This window comes from Geotrypetes seraphini, chromosome 13 (genome assembly GCF_902459505.1).
Source record: "Geotrypetes seraphini chromosome 13, aGeoSer1.1, whole genome shotgun sequence".
NCBI classification, from domain to species: domain Eukaryota; kingdom Metazoa; phylum Chordata; class Amphibia; order Gymnophiona; family Dermophiidae; genus Geotrypetes; species Geotrypetes seraphini.
This window is the reverse complement of record NC_047096.1, coordinates 18,570,788-18,596,842: the sequence shown is the minus strand read 5'-3', so window position 1 is coordinate 18,596,842 and position 26,055 is coordinate 18,570,788. Positions and strand designations below refer to the sequence as shown.

The 26,055-nt window shown below is 46.1% G+C and overlaps 1 protein-coding gene across 5 annotated transcripts in view; it reads right to left on the bottom strand.

The window, feature by feature from the left end:
* The window catches only part of NUDT3 (nudix hydrolase 3), a 36,599-nt gene extending 18,447 nt beyond the window's left edge, over positions 1 to 18,152 (bottom strand). For 4 of the 5 annotated variants that reach the window (XR_004536841.1, XR_004536842.1, XR_004536839.1 and 1 more), the window contains exons 1-3: positions 17,688 to 18,086; positions 15,101 to 15,211; positions 4,500 to 4,544 (exon numbers count right to left, since the gene is read on the bottom strand). Coding sequence is in view for 1 of the 5 variants with exons in the window: in XM_033919203.1 (XP_033775094.1) it covers positions 4,500 to 4,544; positions 15,101 to 15,211; positions 17,688 to 17,786 (255 nt within the window). In the remaining 4 variants the exon portion in view is untranslated. Of the gene's footprint in view, positions 1 to 4,499; positions 4,545 to 15,100; positions 15,212 to 17,687; positions 18,087 to 18,128 lie in introns of those variants that run through there. The other variant, XR_004536840.1, reaches the window with a different exon arrangement.
* Positions 18,153 to 26,055: the final 7,903 nt, after the last annotated feature.

Here is a 26,055-nt window from a genome sequence, read left to right as displayed (position 1 = left end):
ATCAAGCTCGCCAGCTATGCCAGACGAACCAAATGCCGCTGTTTTCTCTCTTCTTTGTTTTGGGGTTTTTTTGTATTCATGTATCAAGCTTGCCAGCTATGCCAGACGAACCAAATGCCGCTGTTCTCTCTCTTCTTTGTTTTGGGCTTTCTTTCTTTTGGGCTTTTTTGTATTCATGTATTATCAATCTCCCCAATTCTCCAAACAAAAAGGCACCGCAGAAAAAAAGCAGAAAAAACACACTCTTCGCACAAAAATGCACACCACTGATGCATCTTCGCCAGCTAGCAGCTTCGCAAAACACCCATCAGTGGCATTCTTCCCCCCCGAAAGGATCTTGGGGGTCCATCAAGGGGTTCAAGTCCTGAAAACCCCAAGACCTCCGGGAAGGAATCAGGACCCCCAGCCCAAGATAAGCCTTGCACAAGGCCAAAACAAAATCTGGGGAAAAACCCCCGGCGGCACAGTTAAGACTCACTGCCAAAACAGGAGACCTAGCAGAAACCTGCCCCTGTCTCTCCAAAACAGGGGGGAAGGTCACCTGAGGCTGCAGACAAGATGGAGGAGCTTCTCGCCAAAACCAGCGCAAAACTCGCCAAAAGAGAACTCCCCCAAGGCCTGCAGCAGAAAAGAGGCCTGAACTGCCCCAGCCGCTAAAGCAGGTAAGCCGGCAGCAGTGGTAAGGGAGTCCTCAGCACTATTGGTGGTAAGGGAAACCTCCTTTCCCTGACTGTCAGCGGCTGGGGAAATTCCCATGTGGTGGTAAGGGAAGCCCAGGCTTCTCCACTGCCTTCTACCAGCTTGCGGTGCAAGCACGAAGGGAAACCCTGCTTGCTAGCACCCGAAGCTGGCGAAGATTTCCCTAAGCAATGGCAGGTGCATTTTGTGCACTAGCCAGCTGCTTTGACTGCGCACCTGGAGCACAATGAGCACTTTTTCCCTTTAAAAGTGCTCATTGCAAAAATCGCTACACTAAAAAATACATGTGCTAGTTAGCAATTAAAATCAATTTACCTTAATTGAAGGTTTCTCTTCAAACCGGCAGTGCCTCAGGACTTTTTTTCCCCCTCAATATAACTAATTTACAATTGAACAGACCCCACTAGCTTTCAAAGCTATGTGCCTTGCTGGTATCGGTGGCAAGGCATATAGCAGAGACATCTCTACAATAAAAATTTGGAAAAGAGGGGGAAATGGGTGGAGGGACTGACCAGAGTGTGGCACCCCCGAGATCAGAAGGGCCCCTAAAAGGGTCCCCCAAGGTCAATCCGGCACCACAAATGGGGACAAGGGCAGATGTGATCCTTCTCCACAAAAGTGGAAAGAAGAAGTAGGGAATTACAGGCTGGTAAGTCTGACTTCTGTGGTAAGCAAATTAATGGAAATGCTTTTAAAATACAGAAGGATGAAGTTTCTAGAATCCTGATGATTACAGGACCAGAGGCAACATGGATTCACTAGAGATAGGTCTTGTCAGACAAATCTGATCAATTTCTTTAATTGAGTGACCCGATAATTGAATAGAGGGAATGCGCTAGATATGGTGTATTTAGATTTTAGCAAAGCCCTTGACAGTGTACCACACAGACAGCTAATAAATAAACCGAGAGCTCTTGGGATGATCCCCAAAGTGACGGACTAAGTCAGGAACTGGTTAAGTGAAAAACGACAGAGTGTAGTGGTCAACAGAGATTGCTCTTAGGAAAGGGATGTTACCAGTGGTGTGCCTCAAGGTTTTGTTCTTGGGCCTGTTTTTTTAACATTTTTATAAACGATATTGCTGAAGGGCTGTCAGGTAAGATTTATCTCTTTGCGGATGGTACCAAAATTGGCAATAGAGTGGACACCCTGGATGGTGTGAATGACATGAAGAAAGACCTAGCGAAGCTTGAAGAATGGCCTGAAATTTGGAAGCTAGTATTTAATGCTAAGAAATGCAAGGTCATGCATTTGGGCTGCAAAAACCTGAAGGAACGGTACAGTTTAGAGTGTGAAAAATCTTTGTGCACGACAGAACAGCGGGACTTGGGTGTAATTGTATGTGATGATCTTAAGGTGGCCAAACAGGTTGAAAAGGTGACGGCGAAAGCTATAAGGAAGCTAGGGTGCATAGGAAGATGTATTGCCAGTAGGAAAAAGTGAACTCGGTCCCTGTCCCCCGCCCCATCCCCGCAAACCATCTGATCCTATCCGCACAAGCCTCAAATAGTTTTATGCTGAATTAATTTTATTAAAGTACAATTCTACAATTGTCATTTTATAAATCAGAGTTTTGGCTGCCGAACTAGAGGAAGAGATCTTCAGCTTTATCAACACAGCTACAATACTACTTTATCCTAAAGCAAAAAAAAAAAAAAGGAAAAGAAAAGAAATAGAATATTTTTCTCTACTTTTGTTGTCTGGTTTCTGCTTTCCTCATCATTCTCTTCCTTCCATCCACTGTCTGCCTTCTCTCTACTTCTCTCATATGGCATCTCCTCTTATTTCTATGCCTCTACCAGAAACTGTCTGCCTCATCCTCCCATCTCACCCCCCCCCCCAGTCTGGCACCCATCTTCTTCCTGCCACTCCCCCCATGGTCTGACAACTGTCTTCTTCCCTTCCATCTCTCACTCCCTCCCCCAGGTGGTTTTTAGCATATCTATCCTCCTTTCAGATCTGGTATCTGTCTCCTCCCCCTCCCCCTCCCCCAATGCTCTGGTATCTCTCTCTCTCTCTTTCCTCTCCCTTCCTGCTCTTCCTTCTCAATTTGTTTTCTACATCGTCTACTTTTTTATCTTTCAGTCCTCAATTTCCCTTTCATTGTGTATACCTTCAGCTTGCCACCTCTTTACATCACCCCTTCCAGTATCTCACTACCTCTATCCTCTTCCCCCAATCCAACATGTGCCCTTTTTTCTTTATCCTCTCCTTCCATCCAGTATGTTCTCCTCTCTCTCCTTCCTACTTCCATCCAGCGTCTGCTCCTCCCTCTCTCATTTCTTTTCAGTCTACTCCCATCTCTCTCCTCCCCACTTCCTTCCAGTGACTGCACTTTCTTCCAGCATCTGTTCCCCTCTCTCTCCCCACTTCCATGCAGTGCCTGCTCCCCCTCTCTTTCTCCCCACTTCCATGCAGCGCCTGCTGCTCTCTCCCCTCCCCCTCTCTCAACTTTTCTTCAGCATCTGTTCCCCTCTCTCCCCTCCCCGCTTCCATCCAGCGTCTGCTCCTCCCAATCTCTTCACTTCCCTGTAGTGTCTTCTCCCCTCTCCACTTCCTTCCAGCATCTGTTCCCCCCTCTCTCCTCCCCACTTCCATGTGACGTCTGCTCCCCTCTCTACCCACTTCCATGCAGCATCTGCTCCTTCCTCTCTCCTCACCATTTCCCTTCAGCTTCTGTTACTTTCTCCTCTCCCCTAGCGCAACTCGACCTCTTCCCCCTCTTCGGGCCATCTCCCTCCCTTCCCATCACCTTCACAGGAGCTTTTCAGAACTGAGGTTCTCTGGCGGCCCAGATGTCACAGTCCTCTCACAGGTTATGCACGACTGCCCCAAAGCTTCTTCTCTGACGTAACTTCCTATTTCCACCTGGGCAGTTCGCATCAGAGAAGTTTCGGGGCAATCACATGCAACTTGTGAGAAGGCTGTGGCATCCAGGCCGCTCGGAGAAAACTCCTGAAAAGTTCAGGCGAAGATGAGTAAGGAGGGAGATGACCCAATGAGGGGAAGAGATGCCCAGACTGCGGAGATCAGGAGTGAGGGAGCTGCTCAACCACGTGATCGCAAAGAAGGCTACTGACACGGGAGAGAAGGGATAAAACGCATGGCAGATACTTTACTGCTGGGACATGGCCATTCACCGCTCCATGGGGTGGTGAATGGCCTTGTCCCCATACCCGCAGCTACCAATCTTTTTTTTTGCCCTGTTCCTGCGGGTTACCCGCAACTACCCGCGATAACAGTCACCTTGTCATTCTCTAGTGCAAATTCAAAAAAGCATGGGACATGGACGTGGAACCTTATAGAGAGAGAGGAGATAGTGGATGCTGCAGATGGGCAGACTGGATGAGCCATTTGGCCTTTATCTGCAATCATGTTTCTGTTTCTGAAAGGGGGAGAAGGAATGAATATGCACGTGCACCTGTCTCTGTCATATAGCTACAGTATACCAGAGCCCACAGACTGAAGCTCAAGGATACTGAGGGCACAAGATCCTCTAGGCTCTACCAGGGAAGTTTGTGGATCAATCCCTAGGAACCAACATTGGTCAACTGACTACCACAGGCCATAGACTTTACCCTTGAGAGTCAGATCTGTCTCAAACAATCCTGCTACTGCATCAGTCCAACCTGCACCATTTGCAGAAGGCAAATAAATATGGCCAAAGTTTCAGGGCTGCACCACTTTTTACTAGTGATATTACAGAACAGTGTCCTTGGTCTCCATCAGCTGTTTGGGTAACAGATTCCCCTGGATTGGTCTAGCAGTATAAGGAAGTAGCATTTTTAACCAAATCTTACCTCAAAAATTCCTACTAATCTTCCCAAAGTCCCTTTCACACCAGCCTGTGGAGAAGGAAAAGTAAAAATTTACTATTGCGAGTGCTCCCCAGACAAAATAGAATGTTAAAATAGGGACTTTCACAGCAAACTGAAAATGTCAAAGAGCATAATAGAGAAAGATTAGGTTCTTACTACTTGTAGATATTTCTAGTGGTCTTGAACGCTAAGGATATACATCTGAACCTGCAAGTTGCTTGCAGAATGCTGTCAATCTTTTCAACTTCGCCTCCTTCCCAAGGAGCTGCTCCTGCCCCCTCAGTTTGTATAAAACAGGGGTGTCCAACCTTTTGATTTCCCTAGGCTGCATTGGGAAAAAAAAATTGTCTGGGGCTGCACAAACACTAACTCTAGCTGATGAGCAAAAAAATAAAGTTGAGCAGGTCCCAAATTTGCAATCACTAATATAGAAGATGTACGTATCTAATAGCCTTACTAACTGTGTGCCTGCCTGCTTCAGCTCAGGAATGCAGCTTGGATAAATGGAGAACTCCGACTCACGCGTTCATCATACAAACTTGGTCATCAGGCTGCCAGTTAGACCAAGGTCAGACTGAGCCTCAATCCCCGGAAAACCTTGTGCCGCGAAAGGGAAGAGGACATGCAGCCAGTCCACTATTAGTCCCAGCCAAGCTGCGAAGGAGCCAAACAGCCTATGTTCAAGCTCCTTATAGATCAGGGATTCAAGCAGCTACACAGGGGTTGGCTGCTGAGCTAAAAAAAACATAACACAAGCAGGCTGGTTAGCTAAGTGTCCTCGAGGGCTGAACTTGCTAGCAGCAGACTTCCGCAATGCAAATCTGCATCTTCTTCCAGGCAGAGGTCCCAACAAGTGGGAGCCCTGGGCACCGAGCTGCTGACTGGACACTTACAAAAAGATACCTGAAAATAATAAAGCAGAGCAGAAATACTTCTGAGCAACTTGCTTGCAGCAAAAAAACACTGAGAGGGGCAGGAATAGCTCCTTGGGAAGGAAGTGGAGCTCAAAAGATGATTGATAGCATTCTACAAGCAACTTGCAGGTTCAGATGCAAAACCCTAGCATTCAAGACCGCTAGACACATTGCACTAGAAATGGGGATTAGCATAGAATTCAAATATAATGGCGGAACAGAATGATGAGTATGATAAACATCAATTTAAATCTAATTCTACATAACATGGGAAGCCAATGTTGCCCTCTCAAAAGACAGTAATTCTGTTTTCTATGCATTACAGATCAAATCCACTGTTGTATTTTGTATTAACTTAATGTGATTCATATTCTCTACCACTACTGGCATTTAACAATTTCTTGGCACCATGCTAGCTCAAATCCAACCTGACAGAAATCATCAGTAGTAAAAAGAGATTATGTGCTTAACCTGATAAGCTCTTTTCTAGTACATAGGTGAGACATTCTAGACCAGGGGTCTCAAAGTCCCTCCTTGAGGGCCGCAATCCAGTCGGGTTTTCAGGATTTCCCCAATGAATATGCATGAGATCTATGTGCATGCACTGCTTTCAATGCATATTCATTGGGGAAATCATGAAAACCCGACTGGATTGCAGCCCTCAAAGAGGGACTTTGAGATCCCTGTTCTAGACCATGCTGCAGAAGGAATCCACTTGGATTTTTCACTCTGCCTCCAGTGTACTTCACAGACCAGTTTAGTGCCCTCTACAGTCAATACCCAAGCATAGGGAAACACCCATATATGTAAAGTAGAGACATCTGTAACAACAAGCTAAACAACTGCAAAGCCTTTGATACAGTTCCTCATAGGAAGCTGTTGAACAAACTTGAAGGGCTGAAGTTAGGACCCAAAGTGGTGAACTGGGTTAGAAACTGGCTGTCGGACAGACGCCAGAGGGTGGAGGTTAATGGAAGTCACTCGGAGGAAGGAAAGGTGAGTAGTGGAGTCCCTCAGGGTTCAGTGCTGGGGCCGATCCTGTTCAATATGTTTGTGAGTGACATTGCTGAAGGGTTAGAAGGAAAAGTGTGCCTTTTTGCAGATGATACCAAGATTTGTAACAGAGTAGACACCAAAGAGGGAGTGGAAAATATGAAAAAGGATCTGCAAAAGTTAGAAGAATAGTCTAATGCTTGGCAACTAAAATTCAATGCAAAGAAATGCATTTGGGGATTAATAATCGTTTATGCTGAGAGGTGAGAAGCTGATATTCACAGACAGGGAGAGGGACCTTGGGGTGATAGTGCCCGAAGATCTAAAGGCGAAAACAGTGTGACAAGGCAGTGGCTGCTGCCAGAAGGATGCTGGGCTGTATAAAGAGAGGCGTAGCCAGTAGAAGGAAGAAGGTGTTGATGCCCCTGTACAGGTCATTAGTAAGGCCCCACTTGGAGTATTGTGTTCAGTTTTGCAGACCGTATCTGGCGAAGGACGTAAGAAGACTTGAAGCGCTCCAGAGGAGGGCGACGAAAATTTTAGGAGGCTTGCGCCAGAAGACGTATGAGGAGAGACTGGAAGCCCTGAAAATGTATACTCTAGAGGAAAGGAGGGACAGGGGAGATACGATTCAGACGTTCAAATACTTGAAGGGTATTAACGTAGAACAAAATCTTTCCAGAGAAAGGAAAATTGTAAAACTAGAGGACATAATTTGAGGTTGAGGGGTGGTAGATTCAAGAGCAATGTTAGGAAATTGTACTTTACGGAGAGGGTGGTGGATGCCTGGAATGCGCTCCCGAGAGAGGTGGTGGAAAGGAAAACGGTGACTGAGTTCAAAGAAGCGTGGGATGAACACAGAGGATCTAGAATCAGAAAATAATATTAAATATTGAACTAAGGCCAGTATTGGGCAGACTTGCACAGTCTATGTCTGTATATGGCCGTTTGGGGGAGGATGGGCTGGAGAGGGCTTCAATGGCTAGGAGGGTTTAGATGGGATGGAGTAGGTTTTAACGGAGATTTCTGCAGTTGGAACCCAAGCACAGTACCGGGTAGAGCTTTGGATTCTTGCCCAGAAATAGCTAAGAAGAAAAAATTTAAATTGAATCAGGTTGGGCAGACTATGTAATTGTTCTGCTCAAAATAACTAAACAGTACCATTAACTGCCTACATAGGATTCATAGGAGCTCAGAAACTACTCCCCCAACAATTTGAACATATGTACAAATTCTTCTCAACCCCAAAGGGCTGTCCGATCTCTAAGAAGCAGTTTGGAGAAGCATAAGTAGACTAAAAGCCGAAAACAGGCAAAGCAAGGACAGGGCAGGGAGTCTAGAATGTCTCACATATCTACTGGAAAAAAGCTTACCATAAGACGCACTTTTCCCCCCCCAAAAAAGTGAGTGGAACTAAGGGTGCGTCTTATGGAGCGAATACCATAACTATCCCCCCCCTCCCCGTTTTAAATCCCAGCGCCTCCCTCGTGCGCCTGCCTGGTCCCGCGCCGCTGCCTGATGGAGAAACAATGCCCAAGATCAGAAGCCATCAAATATTGCCGTTCGAGAGAACTGTGCGATTCCACCGAGGCAGGAGGAGTCCAAACAGCTAAACAGCACCAAGAGGTCTCCTCGATCACCACAGGGTCCTCCAGTTGAACGGGCTGGATCCTGAGCAGAATGGCCGTGTCCCTTTTGGCGTGCAAGACTCGTGTGGTCAATGCTGCTGCTGGTGGTGACTGTGTGGGGAGGCGTTCAAGCGTCGGGAGCCTAGAACTTTCTGCCTGCCAATTGTGTCGGCCTCCTTGACTCTCGCAGCATTGGCGGCTGCTTCCCACTGCAGCACCGAGTTAGGGCCCCGGGGGAGGGAGCCATAGAAGTTGCTCAGACCTTGACGCAAGAGCCAAGATGGTGGTCATTCCCGCTGAAATCGGCATTGCTGGCACAACTCCCTCCCTGTTGTAACGTACTGCTAAAGCTGTTGCCACTGAAGTAGATTGAGATGCACCAATGAAACCAGAGAAAGATCGGGCAGTTCACAGTAAGGACAAAAAGAGTCAGCAGACGGAGCAGCAGTTAGAGAACTGAGAAGTCACGCTCTCCAGCAAACAATCTAGCCAGCCCCACAGAGAAGCAGAACAAGGTAACAGCCAAACACAGGATGCAAAGAGCAAATTGACAAGAGCCTCTTGCCACTCTGAAACCACTGTCAAGCTTAAATACCTCCTGGATGGCTGATGGCTGCCTCCTCTGATCACGTTGTGCATGGCAGGAGCGATGTTTGCGATCTCAAGCCTCGCCCCGCGCTGCTTCCTGAATGGCTGCCATCGCAAGAACTGACAGCAGCCAAATAGAAAGCGGTACGGGGCGAGGCTTGAGATCACAAACATTGCTACTCCCTGCATGATTGGAGGTGGCAGTCGTCCAGGAGGTGTTCACTAGCGAGGGAGGTATTTAAGGGGGGAGGGGATGATATATAGGCCACCCCATTGTATAGGCTGATTTACATTTTAAAACTTAGATAAGCCGTGGCTAGTAACATAGAGCAGCTTATCTAAGAGTTTTAAAACCTACATTGGCATTTCCTACGGCCTATACATGGGGAAATACAATACACTGGAGGCAGAGTGAAAAATCCGGAGTAGATTCCTTCTGCAGCATGTGAGTATGGAGAAATAACCCTATGGTCTAGAATGTCTCATCTATTGCACTGGAAAGGACCATTTTTGGTCCAACTAGTTTGCCTATTTTTACCTGCCACTTAAGCTTTAGTTTCATTAAAGCCACTTAGGCTTTTGCTTTATTAAATCAGGAGAACTTCAAGCAGCATGCTGAGAAAAGGTCTATTCATTTAGGTGAGCCTCAGATCAGAAAACAAGTCAGTAAGGTGAAGATCAGGAGAATCTACAAAGAAATAGATATCAATAGATGGAATCAAACCGATGATGAAAAAAATATCCAAGATAATTGCTGGTCATATTGAGGATATAGATCTCATTAAACAGGTAAGAAATTTGTAGGATTAGGATGTAAAATACATTGTAAAAATAATGGACACAAGCCCCCTCTTCTATTAAACTGTGCTAGCAGTTTGTAGCACAGAGGGTCGTGCTGAATGGCCTGCGCTGCTCCCAATGCTCATAAAGTTCCTATGGGCGTCGGGAGCAGCGTGGCTCACCGCACTAAAAACTGCTAGTGCAGTTTAATAGAAGAGGCCCAAGGAGTATCATGCCAAATTTGAGTAGTGAGTAGCAACAGGAAGAGAGTTCTCTCACTTGGCTCAAGCACAAACACTGCACTCAGGACCAATGTAAATAATATGTGTCACTGATCTGGGCTCTCTGCATAGGTGGGGATTTGATCTACCACTAACTCTGCTGATCCTGGAAATCCTATTTTAAGTTATCACATGTATTCTCTGCATGATCACAGGCAGCTGCAGGGCATTCCGCTCTGACTTTTGCTTCAACAGGATACACTTTGTTCTATGTAAGGGCTTGAGTTTTTTTTCACAGAAATAGCTTTATCTTATGAGGAACAAGGTAGATTCAGCAACATGAGCTATGAAGGACTTAAAAAAAAAAAAAAACAACTCACAGATTTACAGAACAAGTCTACCTGACAACCAGGGTGGATAAAAATAAAATAAAATCAATCAGATTTTTAAATTTAAAATCAGGTTTTTAAATAAAATGCTTTTTTTAAGGAAAATAATCTAGTTTTCTATTTAAGAAGCATTATAGACCAAAAGTTACTCATCACAAAATAAGAATTAGTTTTTAATTAATTATGTAGCATAAGGCTGTATATTCATGCAATGTTTAAATTTTTTGTTAAAAGAATTCCATTAATCCACTTATAATGTCACAGGCAATTTTTTTTATCTAGATTATCACAGATGCTTGGTTTTGCATTTCTCAATTTGTATCTGCGGAGAACATGCTTCTTCACATCAAAAATGTTATAAAATATACAGAGTTGAGAAAAAAAAACCCTTAGCCTCATTGTTTCTTTGCAAATGGATGTACACAGAAATCAATCTCTTAAGTGCCAAGTTTATATATCTGCACTAGTGCTGCCCGATTCTGGAAAAAAAGTCTTTGATTCGATTCGATTTTCCTGCCCTATTGGGTGTTTTTTCAGACATCCTGGTGGGTTTATTTATAGCCTCTTCACCCTCTTTGCCCTCTCCTACCCACACCGGGCACTGTGATGTAAACAAAACAAACAAACAAAAAAGACTTTTCCTCTCTGTTAAATCCTAGCTCACGTTCGCGGTCTAGCATAATCTCTGGCAGGATACACATTTCAAATCTGACAAATTGTAATTGCAAAATGTCAAAATAAATATTATTTTTTCTACCTTTTGTTGTCTGGTCATTATTCAAATCATTTTGGTTCCAGGCTCTGGTTGTCTTCTGATAACTCGCATGCTAGGGTCTCCTGCCCATTTACCATTTTCTTCTTTCTCAGTGCTAACCATTCATCTTCCATCTCTGTCCTCCCCTTCCGTTTCCCTTCCCTCCCCCGGTCTGGCGTCTTTCCTTTTTTTTGTCTCCATCCCCAGATCCACCTTTTCTCAACTACCCTTTCATCCAGCATCTCTCCCTCTTTCCCCACCACCTCTCCCTTTTTCTTCCCAACTATCCTCCTATCCAATATCTCTATCCCCCCTCCACACCATCCCTTGTGTCCAACTTCTCTCCCTTTTTGTTCCTTCCCTCCCTAAATCCCATTGTCCACCATCTCTCTCCCTTTCCTCCTGTGCATCCATTTACCTAATTCCAGCAGCGGAGCAGCTTGCAGAGAAGATCACCAGTGCTAGTGATTGTTGCAGGCTGCCATTGGCCTCCAGAGCTGTCTTCCTTCTGCCGCGGACCCGCCCCTCCTCTGACATCAGAGTCAGGATCGCGGCAAAGGAAACAACAGCTCTAGAGGCCAATGGCGGCCTGCAAAGATCGCTAGCATCGGTGATCCTCTCTGCAGGCTGCTCCGCTGCTGTTAATTGGGTAAATGGATGCACAGGAGGCCAGGGGGGAAGTAGGACACCGCAGCACTTCCTGACTTGAGCCTCCCCTCTCGCCCTCTAAAGTAGGAACGGTCAGCCAGCAAGAGGCAGAGCTGCCGCTCCTGCTTTAGGGGGCGAGGGTCAGTCACCGAATCGGGAGGACAATTTTTTTTGTTTTTATATCGATTCAATTCATCCGAAGTGAATCGGTGAATCGATTTGAATCGTGAATCGGGCAGCACTAATCTGCACAAGGAGCTAAGTGTGAAGAGGGAGGGGCAAGTAGTAAACATGAAAGTGAAACCTTTTGAGAAGAATAATCCACAAGTCATGGAATAGAAACATAGAAGATGACGGCAGAAAAGGGCTACAGCCCATCAAGTCTGCCCACTCTGCTTACCCACCCCCTGTCTATGCCCTAATGACCCAATTTCCTTATCTTGACCCTCGTAGGGATCCCACATGGGTATCCCATTTATTCTTAAAGTCTGGCACGCTGTCTGCCTCGATCACCTGCACTGGAAGCTTGTTCCAATGATCAACCACTCTCTCTGTGAAGAAATATTTTCTGGTGTCGCCATGAAATTTTCCGCCCCTGAGTTTGAGCGGGTGCCCTCTTGTGGCCGAGGGTCCCGTGAGAAAGAAAATATCATCTTCCACTTCGACACGTCCATGAGGTACTTAAATGTTTCGATCATGTCTCCCCTCTCCCTACGTTCCTCGAGAGTGTAGAGCTGCAATTTGTTCAGTCTCTCTTCGTACGAGAGACCCTTGAGCCCCGAGATCATCCTGGTGGCCGTCCGCTGAACCAATTCAATTCTGCGCACATCTTTACTGTAATGTGGCCTCCAGAATTGCACACAGTACTCCAGATGAGGTCTCACCATGGCCATGTACAACGGCATTATGACTTCAGGCTTTCGGCTGATGAAACTTCTATTGATACAACCCAATATCTGCCTTGCCTTAGATGAAGCCTTCTCCACTTGATTGGCAGTTTTCATGTCTGCACTGAAGATTACTCCTAAATCTCGTTCTGCTGAAGTCCTAGTTAAAGTTTCTCTATTCAAGAAGTACGTCCTGCATGGATTTCCGCTTCCGAGGTGCATGACCTTACATTTCTTAGCATTGAAGCCTAGCTGCCAGGTTGAGGACCAACTTTCCAATGTAAGCAGGTCCTGCGCCATATAATTCTGTAAACTGCATTCACTTACTATATTACATAGTTTGGCGTCATCGGCAAATAGTGTTATTTTACCTTGAAGCCCTTGAGTCAGATCCCCTATGAATATGTTGAAAAGGAGTGAACCCAGGACCGAACCCTGCGGCACTCCACTGGTCGCCTCCGATGTTTTAGAGAGGGTACCATTAACCACCACCCTCTGAAGTCTGCCACTCAGCCAATCATTGACCCATGCAGTTAGTGTCTCTCCTAACCCCATCGATTCCATCTTGCTTAGCAGCCTGCGGTGTGGGACACTGTCAAAAGCTTTACTGAAGTCCAGGTACACGACGTCCAAAGACTCTCCCAAGTCCAACTTTCTTGTTACCCAGTCAAAGAAGCTGATGAGATTGGATTTGCAGGACCTACCCTTGGTGAATCCATGCTGACTGGGATCCCGAAGATTCCCTTCATTCAAGATCGTGTCCAATTTGCTTTTAATTAGTGTTTCCATGAGTTTGCACACTATTGATGTGAGACTCACCGGTCTATAATTCGCAGCCTCTGCCCTGCAACCCTTTTTATGCAGAGGAACGACATTAGCTAATTTCCAGTCCAGGGGAACTTTCTCCTTACTTAGGGAGAGATTGAATAGCTCAGCCAACGGTTTCACCAGGACATCGCTCAATTTTCTGAGCACTCTTGGGTGCAAATTGCCGGTCCCATGGCTTTGTTCACCTTGAATCTTGCCAGTTCACTGTAAACTTCACCTGGTGTGAACTCAAAATTCTGAAACGGGTCTTCTGTGCTTTGTGTTGCCTTCAACTGCGGACCGTGTCCCGGTGCCTCACAGGTGAAGACTGAGCAGAAGTATTAATTCAGTAGTTCAGCTTTATCGGAATCTGCTTCCACGTAACTTCCGTCCGGTCTTCTAAGGCATACTATCCCGCCTGTGTTCCTTTTTCTGTCACTAATATACCTGAAGAAGGATTTGTCCCACATACCTTCAAAAACCCTGGCCACTAGCACCATTTTGTGGGTTTTGGATGCGGTGGAGGTAACTATTAGGAGCTGGAGGCGAGAGTGATTAGAGACAGAAGATCGTGATCCTCATCAAGAGTTCTCACAGTAAGGCTTCTTTAATTAAAAACAAAACAATTGCTGCTCTTTTCTCCCCTGCCTGCTCAGCTGACCACAGCTCCAGTGCAGTCTCAGCTGATGCCGGCAGGGAAGAAGACATTATTTTTTGGAGCGGGCTTGATAGGAGGTGGAAATATTGTGCTGCCAGTGCATAGCAACCACTCTGAGTTGATAGGACAGGGAGAAGCAGACAAGCTGGAGGAGAGAAAGTGGGCCCTATTTTTTTGTTGTTGTTTTTTTAATTAAAGAGGGCCATTTTTTTTTATCTGTGCAGAGTTTTCTTCTTTAAGAAACGTCTCCTGTAACTTCAAAACCAAAACCTAGTGCTTGTCCCCTGTTCTACTTGTCTGCTTCTCCCCCAACCCAATGTGGTTGCTATTACTTCCACCCACCCAGCCTCAAAAAGACTGGATGCCAGGCCAGCTGGCTGCCGGTGAAGAAAAGAAATCGCATGGGCTGGGAGGAGGGAGATAAGCAGGCAAGATGAAGGAAAAAGTGGCAGATAAGGCTAAATGGCCCATCTAGTCTGCCCATCCGCATTAACCATTATCTCTTCTTCTAAGAGATCCCATGTGCTATCCCATGCTTTCTTGAAAGAAAGGATGTGCAAGCTTCAAGAAAGTAAACTGTGTTTATAGGCAATATATCAAATAAAATGAAGTTAAAAATTGTGATTTTGTTTACTGCAGCATTTTACAATTGGCATTCAGTAACTGACCCCAATACTACCTAAAAGCCAGGTACCATATTTCCCCACATATAGGTCGCCCCCTTGTATAGGCTGCAGAAAATGCCTATGCAAGTTTTAAAACTGGTAGATAAGCTGCCCCATTGTATTAGCCGTGGCTTATCTACTAGTAACTGGAGCGGCCTATACTGTTTTTTAAAATTATCCCCCCCCCCCCCCTGGACGGCTGCCTCCTTGACTCTCACGGCCAGCGGTGCAGGACAGGAGCGATCATTTTGATCTCCAGCCTGGCCTCGCGCTGCTTCCTGCATGACTTTGCCGTCAGTTCTCATGGGACTCGCGAGAACTGATGGCAAAGCCATTCAGGAAGCAGCGTGGGGCCTGGCTGGAGATCAAAAAGATTGCTCTTGCCCTGCACCGCTGGCCACGAGATTCGAGGAGGCAGCCGTCTGCTGTCTAGCGAGGGAGGTAAGGGAGAGGGGGATGATTTTTTAAAAACAGTATAGGCCGCCCCAGTTATGCAAGCCGCTGGGCAGGCTTGCAAAACCCAAATATAGGCCGCAGCCTATATATGGGAAAATACGGTATTTGTTAGGGAAAGATAACTGAACTGCTATCAATCAGGGAAGCATAAAGTCCCAGAAATCTCCTGTCCTCAGCTTCCCAGAACATACATACCTCCTCACAGACTTCCCGAACAGCAGCCATGCTGGGTTCTTCCTCTGGTTCCATGCCACCACCTGGTACTATCCATCTGTCTGGGTATCGACTACTGCTTACTAAAAGCACCTTTCATGGAGAAAATATTAAATAAGTGTATAAATTCTTACAACAGAGCTCGTACCCACCCAACAGGAATCATGGTAAAAATATGAGATTATAGAATTCAAGGCTCAAAATAGTAGTGCTCTTCGAGCTTATACTTTTTATTGAATATCAACATGTCATTTAAACTAGCACAGTAATTGCCTGATCTTATTTTTTTGCACTATGTAATGTTACTTAACTGCTGAGTATTCACCCTTAAATCTCCTTTAGAATAAAATTTTAAATCTTAGCTGCATGTTTACCAAAGAGCAGTAAGCAGTTACACAGCACCATTAGTACTAGCACACATTATTAAAACAGCCAGTACACACAAATCTGGCACTAACTGCTTTGCATGGGATGGGGCAATGACCAGTCAGCACACAAAAAGATAGAATGGATTGTCAATTGTACAGGTAACATACATGATCACTAAGTTAGAAGAAAAGATGCACTCCTTTTAAAAAGTTTATTTTCTTACCTTGTTATTTTATTTAAGTCACCTATTAAAAGCAAAAACTCTGGCAAAACCTGAAACATCTACCTTGCTCCGACTCCTTGGCTCACTTAGGTGGACTTTTACAAAGGTGAGCTGCAAAACAGCACATGCTAAACACCGAGCAGCAGATAACAGAATGGGCTGCTCAGCAGTGCACCTTTGTAAAAAGGCTTGTTAATTAGGCTTCTGATTAAAATGTATCTAACACAAAATAAACTGTTAAAAACAAAACACTAGACCTACCTGCTTTGATACAAACTGAGGAATTGGAGGACAGCCCATAAGGATGGGAGGTGGAGAAAAAGAATGATAATGAAGCTATCTAAAAGAATTCTGGCAAGAAGGGACCGACTATCCACACTCAGGAATGGAGTGTCTGTATATTACTACTATTAATTATTTCTAAAGCACTACCAGACCTACGCAGCGCTGTACCGAGTCACAAAGAAGAAGAAAACAGTCCCTGCTCGAAAGAGCATAAAATCTAAACAGCCAAGACAGACAAACAGGATGTCATGGATACAATTAAGGGAAACGGTTAATTTGGGTTGGAGGGCAGAGAAGTAGGGCTAACGATTGAAGGCTATATGACAAAAAGGTGTGTTTTCAGTCTGCTTTTAAACAAGGGAAGGGGCTTGACAGACAAACTCAAGTAATTTATTCCAGGCATAGGAGGCAGCTAGATGAAAGGAACGAAGTCTGGAATTGGCAGTGGAGGAAAAGGTTAAAGCTAAGAGTGGCTTATCCGATGAATGGAGTTCTCTGGAAGGTGTATAAGGAGAGAGAAGAGAGAGGGATAGCAGAACAAACATACTTGTAGGTCAGCAATAGGAGCTGGAGCTGTATGAGATGGCGGATAGGGAGCCAGTGAAGTGATTTAAGGAGAGGAGCGACACAAGCATAGCAAGATTGGTAGACGAGTCATGCAGCAGTTTTGCACAGATTGCAATGGAGAAAGGCGACACTGTGGGAGACCAGTTAGAAGTAGATTGCAGTAATCTAAGCATGAGGTTACGAGAGCATTGGCAAGGGTCCAGGTACTGTGCTCAGAGAGGAAGGGGCAAATTTTGGCGATATTGGAGATAGAAACGATAGGTCTTAGCAGCTTGTTGGATGTGCATAGAAAATAAGAGGTCGGAATCGAAGCCGCTGCCAAGGTTGTGAGCAAAGACTGGAACAATGACAGTATTACTAGAAAGAAGATTATCAAGGTAAGAACTTAATCTTTCCCTATGGCCAAAATCCTCAAAATTGGGCTTAAGAGAAATGTTGAAGTTATGCTGAGAATCCTGAAACCCTTTTCTGAATCTTTAAACAATGATTTTGTATTAAAAAAAAAAACCCAAATATCCTTCACCTTAACCAAACTGGATTTAGAAGAAACTCTACTAAATACCGCTTAATAGAAATGAAAACTTCAATTTTCAACCTTCTGGACCAAAGGAAAACTGTTCTACTGCTATCACTTGTTCTAAACAAGACTAGCTCACTGGATCCAAAGTGGCCAATACAATCTTGTCATAATCCTGAGCACAGTTGCAACAAACCCGATTCGTTACAGCAGTTTCACAACGTTGTAGGAGTGTAGCTGCGCAGTAAGAATGGGTCTTGTTGCCTGCTCGAGATCATTTTCGCACTGCAAACCCATTTCAGAAGACTTACTAGGGACCCCAAAATGCCATCTAGCACCTCCCCCCCCCCCGGTAAACTTTACCCGGAACCACAAACTATAACCTTCCCGTGTAGTCACAACCCTAAAATTGGCCTTTTGCTATATAATGAGGTTCTCTTTTCGACATCTACATTCATCTAAACAAGGCGAGCCTCAACCCCACAGGATGCACCCCACCCCGAGAGAGCAGCCCATAAGTCAGCCTAGCTCCCAACTTCCAGCCGCGACCCTTAAAATCCCCACCCCCAACACAAACCCCTCCGCCCGCTGCCTCGCCTTTTCCATACCTCCTCCTCACTCTCATTCCGGAAGCACAGGCAAGCCGCTCGCTTCTTGTACCCGTCTCCATCATAGGTCCTAATCTGGTTGGACTTCAGCTTCATCATCCTCTGAATCGGGGGCTACCGGGGGGGGGAGGGGAGGTGGATATAGAGGCCTCGCTCGGGCCTTCGCTTCCGTGCCCGCTTCTCCTGACTCGTGCTAAAGTTCAGGGGAGATTTTCTAGGGCTCCGTCGTCACCGCCTCCGCCGCCACCACCACCGTCGCCGCTTCATGTCTGGCGCTAAGCCTTCAAAAAAAAAGAAAACAAGAAAGAAAGAGAAAGAAAATATCCACCTCAGCAGCACCACCGACGCGCCATTTTGAGACACGCTACGTCGTCGGCGTACGAACTCGGCGAAGGGGCGGGAGAAGGGTGTACATCCGATAGGCTGGAATGGAATACGTACCTTAACGCCGAAGGCGTACCCTGTGCAAAATCAAAGGGGGTGCGGTCAGATGGCACGAAGCCTCGCGCCAGGGGGTGAGTGACTGGGATGACACTTGACGCAGGCGCATCGACTCCCTCTCGAGATCCCTCCCTCCAGGGCTGTCAGCGGGCGGGGTGGCGCGCGCGCTCATGTGTATAGCGTGGAAACAGTGTTGATGTGTAGAGAATGGCATGGTTGAAAAATGTGTCCTTGTCCCCGCCGCGGGAAACGGTCACCGTGTCATTCTCTACTATACAGGTCCGGTGTTAGGCTGGGGCCCAGGGTAGAAATTAAGGAAGTCTCCCTATCCCCCAAATGACTCCCCCGTCCAGCATCTCTCCTAGAGAATGAGACGGACAAATTTGTCCCCATCCCCGCAGGAACTAAATTTCCCCGTCCCCTTGAGTTTTGTCGGTGTCCCTGCCCCATTCCTGTAAGATCTACCTTAATTGCAGAAGCCTCGAACACTTATGATTTTAAAAAGTGTTTGAGGTTTGTACAGATTAGGACAGAGCTTGCATGAATGGGGCAGGGGCAGGGACAGGAAAGCACAGTTACTTACCGTAACAGGTGTGATCCAGGGACAGCAGGCACATATTCTTAACTGATGGGTGACGGCACCGACGGAGGCCCGGTACGGACAATTTTAGAGTGATTGCACTCTAAGAACTTAGAAAGTTCTAGTTAGGCCGCACCGCGCATGCGCGAGTGCCTTCCCGCCCGACGGAGGCACACAGTCCCCAGTTAAGATAAGTCAGCTAAGAAGCCAACCCGGGGAGCAGGGTGGGAAATAAGAATATCTGCCTGCTGTCCCTGGATAACACCTGTTACGGTAAGTAATTGTGCTTTATCCTAGGACAAGCAGGCAGCATATTCTTAACTGATGGGTGACCTCCAAGCTAACAAAAAGGGGATGGAGGGAAGGTTGGCCATTAGGAAAATAAATTTTGTAAAACAGATTGGCCAGTGTCCATCCCGTCTGGAGAATGCATCCAGACAATAATGAGATGTGAAAGTATGAACTGAGGACCAAGTAGCAGCCTTGCGCAACGGGTGCACGTCGAAGCCCTATGATCCGGACCCAAGCACTGAAGACACCAATTGTGCGGGTCGGATAAAGATATAGGGCGTGCACACTGCTGACACTTCTTAAAGCCCGGTGAAGGGAAAAACAGCAGTTGCAAAATCGAAGGTCGAGGCTTCGATGTTGCCAACAGGCCCCGCTGGGGCCGACCGAAAAATAAAGAAAAAAAAGATAATTTTTTTTTTTTTTTTTTAGTTGGTTATGGAAAACAAGAAAAGGGAGAAAAATGTGAACTATTTCACGAAAAAACACGCAAGAGGGAAGGCAAAGAAAAAAACTTTTCAACAGCCGTTGAAAAAACATGTCTTAGCTCTGCAGAAACTAAGAAACTGGGGACCGCGCGCCTCCGTCGGGCGAGAAGGCACTCGCGCATGCGCGGTGCGGCCTAACTAGAACTTTCTAAGTTCTTAGAGTGCAATCACTCTAAAATTGTCCGTACCGGGGCTCCGTCGGTGCCGTCACCCATCAGTTAAGAATATGCTGCCTGCTTGTCCTGGGATAAAATAACTTGACTGGACAGGAAAAAATTTGTCCCCTTGTCATTCTCTAATTTCTCCCCCCTCCTCCCACCCATTGCCCTCCCATCATCCCTCCCTTTATTTTTAAAATCAACTGCTCCAAGGGTTCCCCTTGGGCTGGGATGTCCTCCCTTCTCCCCACCAATTTCCGAAGCTCCCCTCGCTTGTAAAAACGCAAGGATGTCACTGGTGCAGCAGTGATTCTCCTACGCTGCCCACGGCCTCCTCAGCGCAGTTTGCCCCCTTTGATGATGCAGCAGAGAAACAGTGTTGAGGAGGCTGTGGGCAGTGTTGAACTGCTGCAAGGCCAGTGACTTCCTTGCATTTTTACAAGTGATGGATGCTTCGGAACTGGATGGGGAAAAGAGGAGGACATCTCAGCCAAGGGGGCCCCCTGAAGCTGTGGGGCCCAGGGCAGTTGCCCTGTTTGCTCTCCATATATATAGATAGAGATACCACACACACACACTGTCAAAGGGGAGGGAAATTATTACACAGAAAAACTGTGCTGCTAAGCAGTGCAAGATAAATGCCGAGCTGCCCATTCTGATCCTATAGGTGGCTTGGCATTTACTCCCCCCACACACACACTTTTACAAAGCTGCAAAAGTCCCAAAGCCCATTAAATTCCTATGGGCTTTGGGGTAGTTACCGCGGCAGCAGCCGCTAGCACAACTTTGTAAAAGGGGTGGTTAGTTCAGCACTGCTCAGCAGCGCAGCTTCATAAAATGCAGGGAAGGGGCAAGTGAAAATAAATGTAGATGTCATATTATTATTTTCTGTTCATGTGTTTAACCCCCTCCTCTACAAAGCCATTTTAAGCACCGGACGCATGTCTCCGGTAATGGAATTCTATGAGCATTGGAGCTGTTGCCATGGCATCCAGCACTAAAAACGCTAGTGCGGCTTTGTAAAGGAGGGAGTAATATTTTAAGATGAATCTTATTTTTTATGATTTACTGGTACTATGACAGAGCTATTCTTTATTCTTATTCCTTTGTTGTAAGAGGGATATAAATATTATAAATAGATAACCCAACCCTTCCTCCCCCTTTTTACAAAACCATGGTGCGTCTTTTAGCATTGGCCATGGCAGTAACAGCTCCAATGCTCAGAATTCTATGAGCGTCGGAGCTGTTACCCTCACAACTGGCATTAAAAACCATACTATTTATGTAAAAGGGAGGGGGGGAAGTAAATGTTGCCTAATTCCTTATACTCTCCCTGCCTATTTGACCTGCGTTCCATTTCTGTTTGCAATTTTTCTCTCTCTCTCTCTAAATATATATATATACTAGTGTTTAAGCCCGTTAGATTAACGGGTGCTAGAATAGATGTGTGTGTCTGTTTTTCTTTCTTTCTCTCTCTCTCTCCCCTTGACCGCTGTCTGTCTGTCTATGTTTATTTGTTTTTCTCTCCTTGGACACTGGCTGTCTCTCCTTGGACGCTGCCTGAATGTCTTCCTTTCTGTCTGTCTCACTGGCACCTGTGTGTCATTCTTTGTGTCTGTGTCCTTGTATCATTGCCCCACCCCCCCAGAGCAAAGTTGTCTGCCCCCAGCATACCCCTTCCCCTCTCCCTGTCTCTCCATGGCCCCCTTCTGTCTTCCCCTTCCCCCCCCCCCTCCGAGCAAAGCTATCTGGCCCCCAGCAAACCTCTCCAACAAAAGCATCCCCCTGTACCTGCAGCATCGGCACGACACCCTTCAGCCAATCGTGAGTGCTCAGAGCGTGAGAGGGAGCGGGGCCTGCAACTTCTTCAGCGTCGGTGAGGAAGGAGAGGTTGGCCCAACTCAGGGGCTTTGTGGACAGTCTTCTGCGGCTCGAAGCCCTCCTCCCAGCAGCCACTTCCAGCAGCACTCCGTACTGCCTTCCTCCCGCCGCCCAGAGTAGATGTATGTTTTTTTGTTTTTTTTTAATTTGTCTCTCTCTCCTTGGACGCTGTCTGTCATTCTTTGTGTCTGTGTGTCTCCCTGGTCCTCTGTCTGTCTTTCTTTCTGTCTGTCTCCCTGGCCCCCCTGCTTGTCAAAACAGCCCCCTTTCCCTCTCCCCATATTCTGCAATGCTTACCTGCTCCATGGTCCCTTTCTGTCCCCCCCCCCCATGATTGCTGTCTGCACTCATCACAACCCTCCCACCAAAACAGCCCCCTTTCCTGTCTGCTCCATGCCCTTCTTTTTCCTCTTCCCCTCCCTGCATCCATGGTTTCTGCCACCGCTGCCACTCCTATTTAAAGCAGCCTGCTGAGGTTCGCGGCTGGCTGTAGCGAACCTCGCAGGCCGCTGTCCACCTCAGTAGCATGTTCCCTCTAACGCAATCGCGTCAGAGGGAACGTGCTACCATGTGGACAGCGGCCTGAGAGGTTCGCTACAGCCGGCCGCGAATCTCAGCAGGCCGCTTTGAACATGAGCGGTAGCGGCTGTTGCAGGAGGATGGGGGGGGGGGGAGTCGTCGATGTGCAGGCTGCTGTGAACAGGAGCGGCGGCAGGACCATGAGGCGGGAGTGAGCTGTTCGGCTTCCCCTATCTGGGGAAACCGATGAAATCGCCGTGCCAAACTCAGCTGCGCGTCGTGAGCGAGTTGTTAGACTTCCTCTATCTGGGGAAACCGCCGTGCCGAACTCAGCTGCGCGTGGGGCCGTAGTAAGCGCAGGGCATGCTGCACTCTTGGCGGCCACAGACCTACGGATCATGGAAGCACGCCGATAAGAATGCGCATGTGCCGCCTACGGTTTTATTATATATATATATATATATATTTCCACATTTTTTATAGTACTGCTTTACTCTTTTTCATCTTTCTTCAGTTCTCATCTTCATGTCATTGTAGCTCTCCCCATCAGTGTTACACTGTCATACTCATTTTTTGGTCTTGTTCATCTTCGTTTATCATTTACCTCCTCCTTTACAAAGCTGCGCTGGCATTTTTAGTGCCAGCCATAGTGGTAACAGCTTGGATGCTCATAGGAATTTCATGAGCATCAGAGCTATTGCCGCGGCAGCCGGCACTAAAAACACTAGTGGTTTTGTAAAGGAGTGCTTTACTAAACTTGATATACATTTTTGCTGTACAAATCAAGGCAGTTCAAAATATACCCCCCTCTTTTACTAAGCCACAGTAGAGGTTTCCACCATGCTCGGAATGCTAAATGCTCTGACACTCATAGAATTCCTTTTTTAAACAAGTTTGTAGTGGAGATAAATCAGGAGAGATAGACAAGGTATATATGAGAATGTCATCAGTGTATCAAAAAAATATATATTTCATAATTGTCTCAGGAGTGTCAGAGGCCTTAGGTACTATTATTTATTATTTCTATAGCACTAAAAGGTGTACGCAGCGCTGTACATTATAACATACAATAGACAGTCTCTGCTCAGAAGAGCTTACAATCTAATTTAGACAGGACATATCAGGGTTGGGGAGATTATGGTAGAGGAAATAATACAGTGGGTCTAGGTATCTGCCAGCAGCGAGTAGGAATTAAGAGATGAAAGCAGTTTCAAAAAAGTAGGCTTTTAGCTTGGATTTGAATACTGCTAGAGAGCTCACGGCAGCCATTTTGTATGAGTGATCTGCATGGGGCAGGAGTGTAGGAAGATTGCTCCTGCCCCAAAAGACCGCTAAACCACCAGGTAAGGTCCAGGAGGTAGGATGGAGGTGGGAGTGATTCCAATTTTAGGAAATTGCGAATACTCAAAATCGCAAGTCCTAAAACCGTGAATCAGGAGGGGGAAGTGTAAACACATATGTCAAGAGTCTATACATTCCCACAACACAACTATATTTCTTGTGCAACAGGATTGGCAGTCTTGACCATCAGGATTTAACCCCCAGTAGTTGCAAGAGTTGTAGAGAGACCACTGTTTGTTCTCTGCTCCATCTCCCCTCAGTCTTACTCTCTACAAGGGAGGAATAGGGAGCCTGTCTGTTCTGCTGGAGTTTAATCTTTTTTAAAAAAAAAATTATTATTCGGTTGGAGGCTTTCAGTACTACAGAGGATCCGGTCACTCCAGGGCATCTCTGGCTACAAACTCTCAGGGCTAAGGTCTGTAGCCCACAGGCACATACTTTGCACAATTCCTGTGTGGCCAGTCTGCATCAGTGACAGATAAAAATCAGCAGAGCTGATCTAGTCTACTCAAGAAGGTGATTAGGGTTGTACCTTTTCTTTTATGTGAAGATCATTTAACCTTTGTCACATACAGATCCTGTTTATCCCACACATTTTTAAATTCCATCACTATTTTGTCTCCACCAGGATATTCCAAGCATCCACCACCCTTTCAAAAAGTAGTTCTGCATGTTGCTTTTAATGTTATCTTCTTGCAGCTTCCTCTCTTGTTCCTTTAGTTCTAGAGCTTCTCCTCATTTGGAAAAAGGTTGTTTGTTCATTGATACCTTCCAAGTATTTTAATGTCTGTATCATATCTCTCCTACTGTTCTCTCCTCTAGGGGATACATACTTAAGTCTTCAAGTTTCTTCTCATATGTCTTCTGGCACAGACCCAATACCATTTTAGCCACTTGCCTCTGAACTGCTTCAAGTCTTTTTATATCCTTAGCAAGATATGGCCTTGAAAACTGAGCACAGTGCTCCAAGAGAGGCCTCACTAACAACCTGCACAAGGGATCTGCATTATTTGGAGCACAATAGGCAGGCACCATCTCCTTTGGGAATGAGTGCATAAAAGTCAGGCAGCAGTGTTCAAAGCTGCATACATTAGTACACATTTAAACAGGGTCAAATCAACTAGGCTGGTACTTAGGGCCATATTCCATATATGGCACCTAAAATCTAGGCACTGACTAGAAAGGCAGCATGATTGTACAAGATGCACATACCTGTTAAGAGTCACGCCTGTGTCTTAAGTGTGCGCACATTGGCATATTCTATAACAATGCACATAATGTTTAGAAATTACCCCGATTTGCCCCTAGCCCAGTGGTGTGGTTGGGATGCTAGGGCATGGTCTTCCTTGGGGGGGGGGGGGTGGACACACACCCCTCCTCCTCCTCTCTGCCCCTTTCTACTCCTCCCCCTGCCGCTCACCTGTGCCCCTTCCCCAGGATTCCAGAAACTTGACCATTCTGTTTTAAAAGTGTTTTCATTAATTTGCTTACCACAGAAGTCAGAAGTACCGGCCTGTAATTCCCTACTTTTTCCTTACTTCCACTTTTGTGGAGAGGGACCACATCCACCCTTCTCCAGTACCACTCCCGACTCTAGAGACTCATTGAAAAAGGTCAGTCAGCAGAGCTACCAGTTCCTTCAGCACCGTCAGATGTACACCATCCAGCCCCATCGCTTTGTCTACCTTTATTTTAGTTAGCTCCTTACGAACACAACCCTCTGAAAATCAATCAGGGTCTATTACTTCATCTGCCGGCAGGAGAATGCAATCCCTCACCTTGGCAATGCACTGCAGGGACAAAGATAACAACGCTACAAAACATTTTGGACCTCAACATTTGAGCTGAAAGAGTATCCAATCTTTTGCATCTGCCCTATTTGCTTTACTACAGCACTCCTTTCATATTCGAGTTAAGGGGCACAGCTCTCTCATGAACATTTAAAAAAAAAAAAAAAAAAATCACAAATAACTTTAGGGCCCCCACCCTGACTCCTTCCCCCATCCACAGTTTACCTTTAAAGCCCTGGTAGTATAGCAGTGAAATGGGCCAGGATTGATCTTCCTATGCTCCTGCCCCATGCAGATCCACTATCAAAAATGGCTGCCTTAAGTTCCCACATTAGTCTCACGAGATCATAGGAACTCACGAGACCGACATCTTCTCTTACAGGCACCTCCTGGGGCAAATACGCCCCGAGGACCACCCAGATACCCAACTTCCCCTTCAATACTGGGGAACTTTTAGTTTGTGAGACAATGCGCTATAGCATACTACTGCTATCTTTCCTCTTTAGGTTTTGTATCAGATGTTTGTGCTACATTCACTTTGAGATGAAAGAAACATGTGTTTCCCAATCTTCAGCTGTCCGTGCTGTACTTAGACTTCAGAACTTAGGACTTGGTCGCACCTCAGCCAGTCAGGTTTTCAGGATTTCCACAATGAATATTCACTTCATAGAATCTCTTTCATGAATATTTGTTGTGGATATCCTGAAAACATGACTGGCTAGGGTGCCTCCAGGACCAGATGCAGAAGCAGTGATTAGGGCATTGTCACCTTCCCCTAAAGGCAGTTGTTTACGCTGTGATCAAGTTGGAAAACCACTATTTAATAAAATGGCTGGTCATATTGCTATTTATAGACAGCCATTATCTTGGGTCCAGTGTACT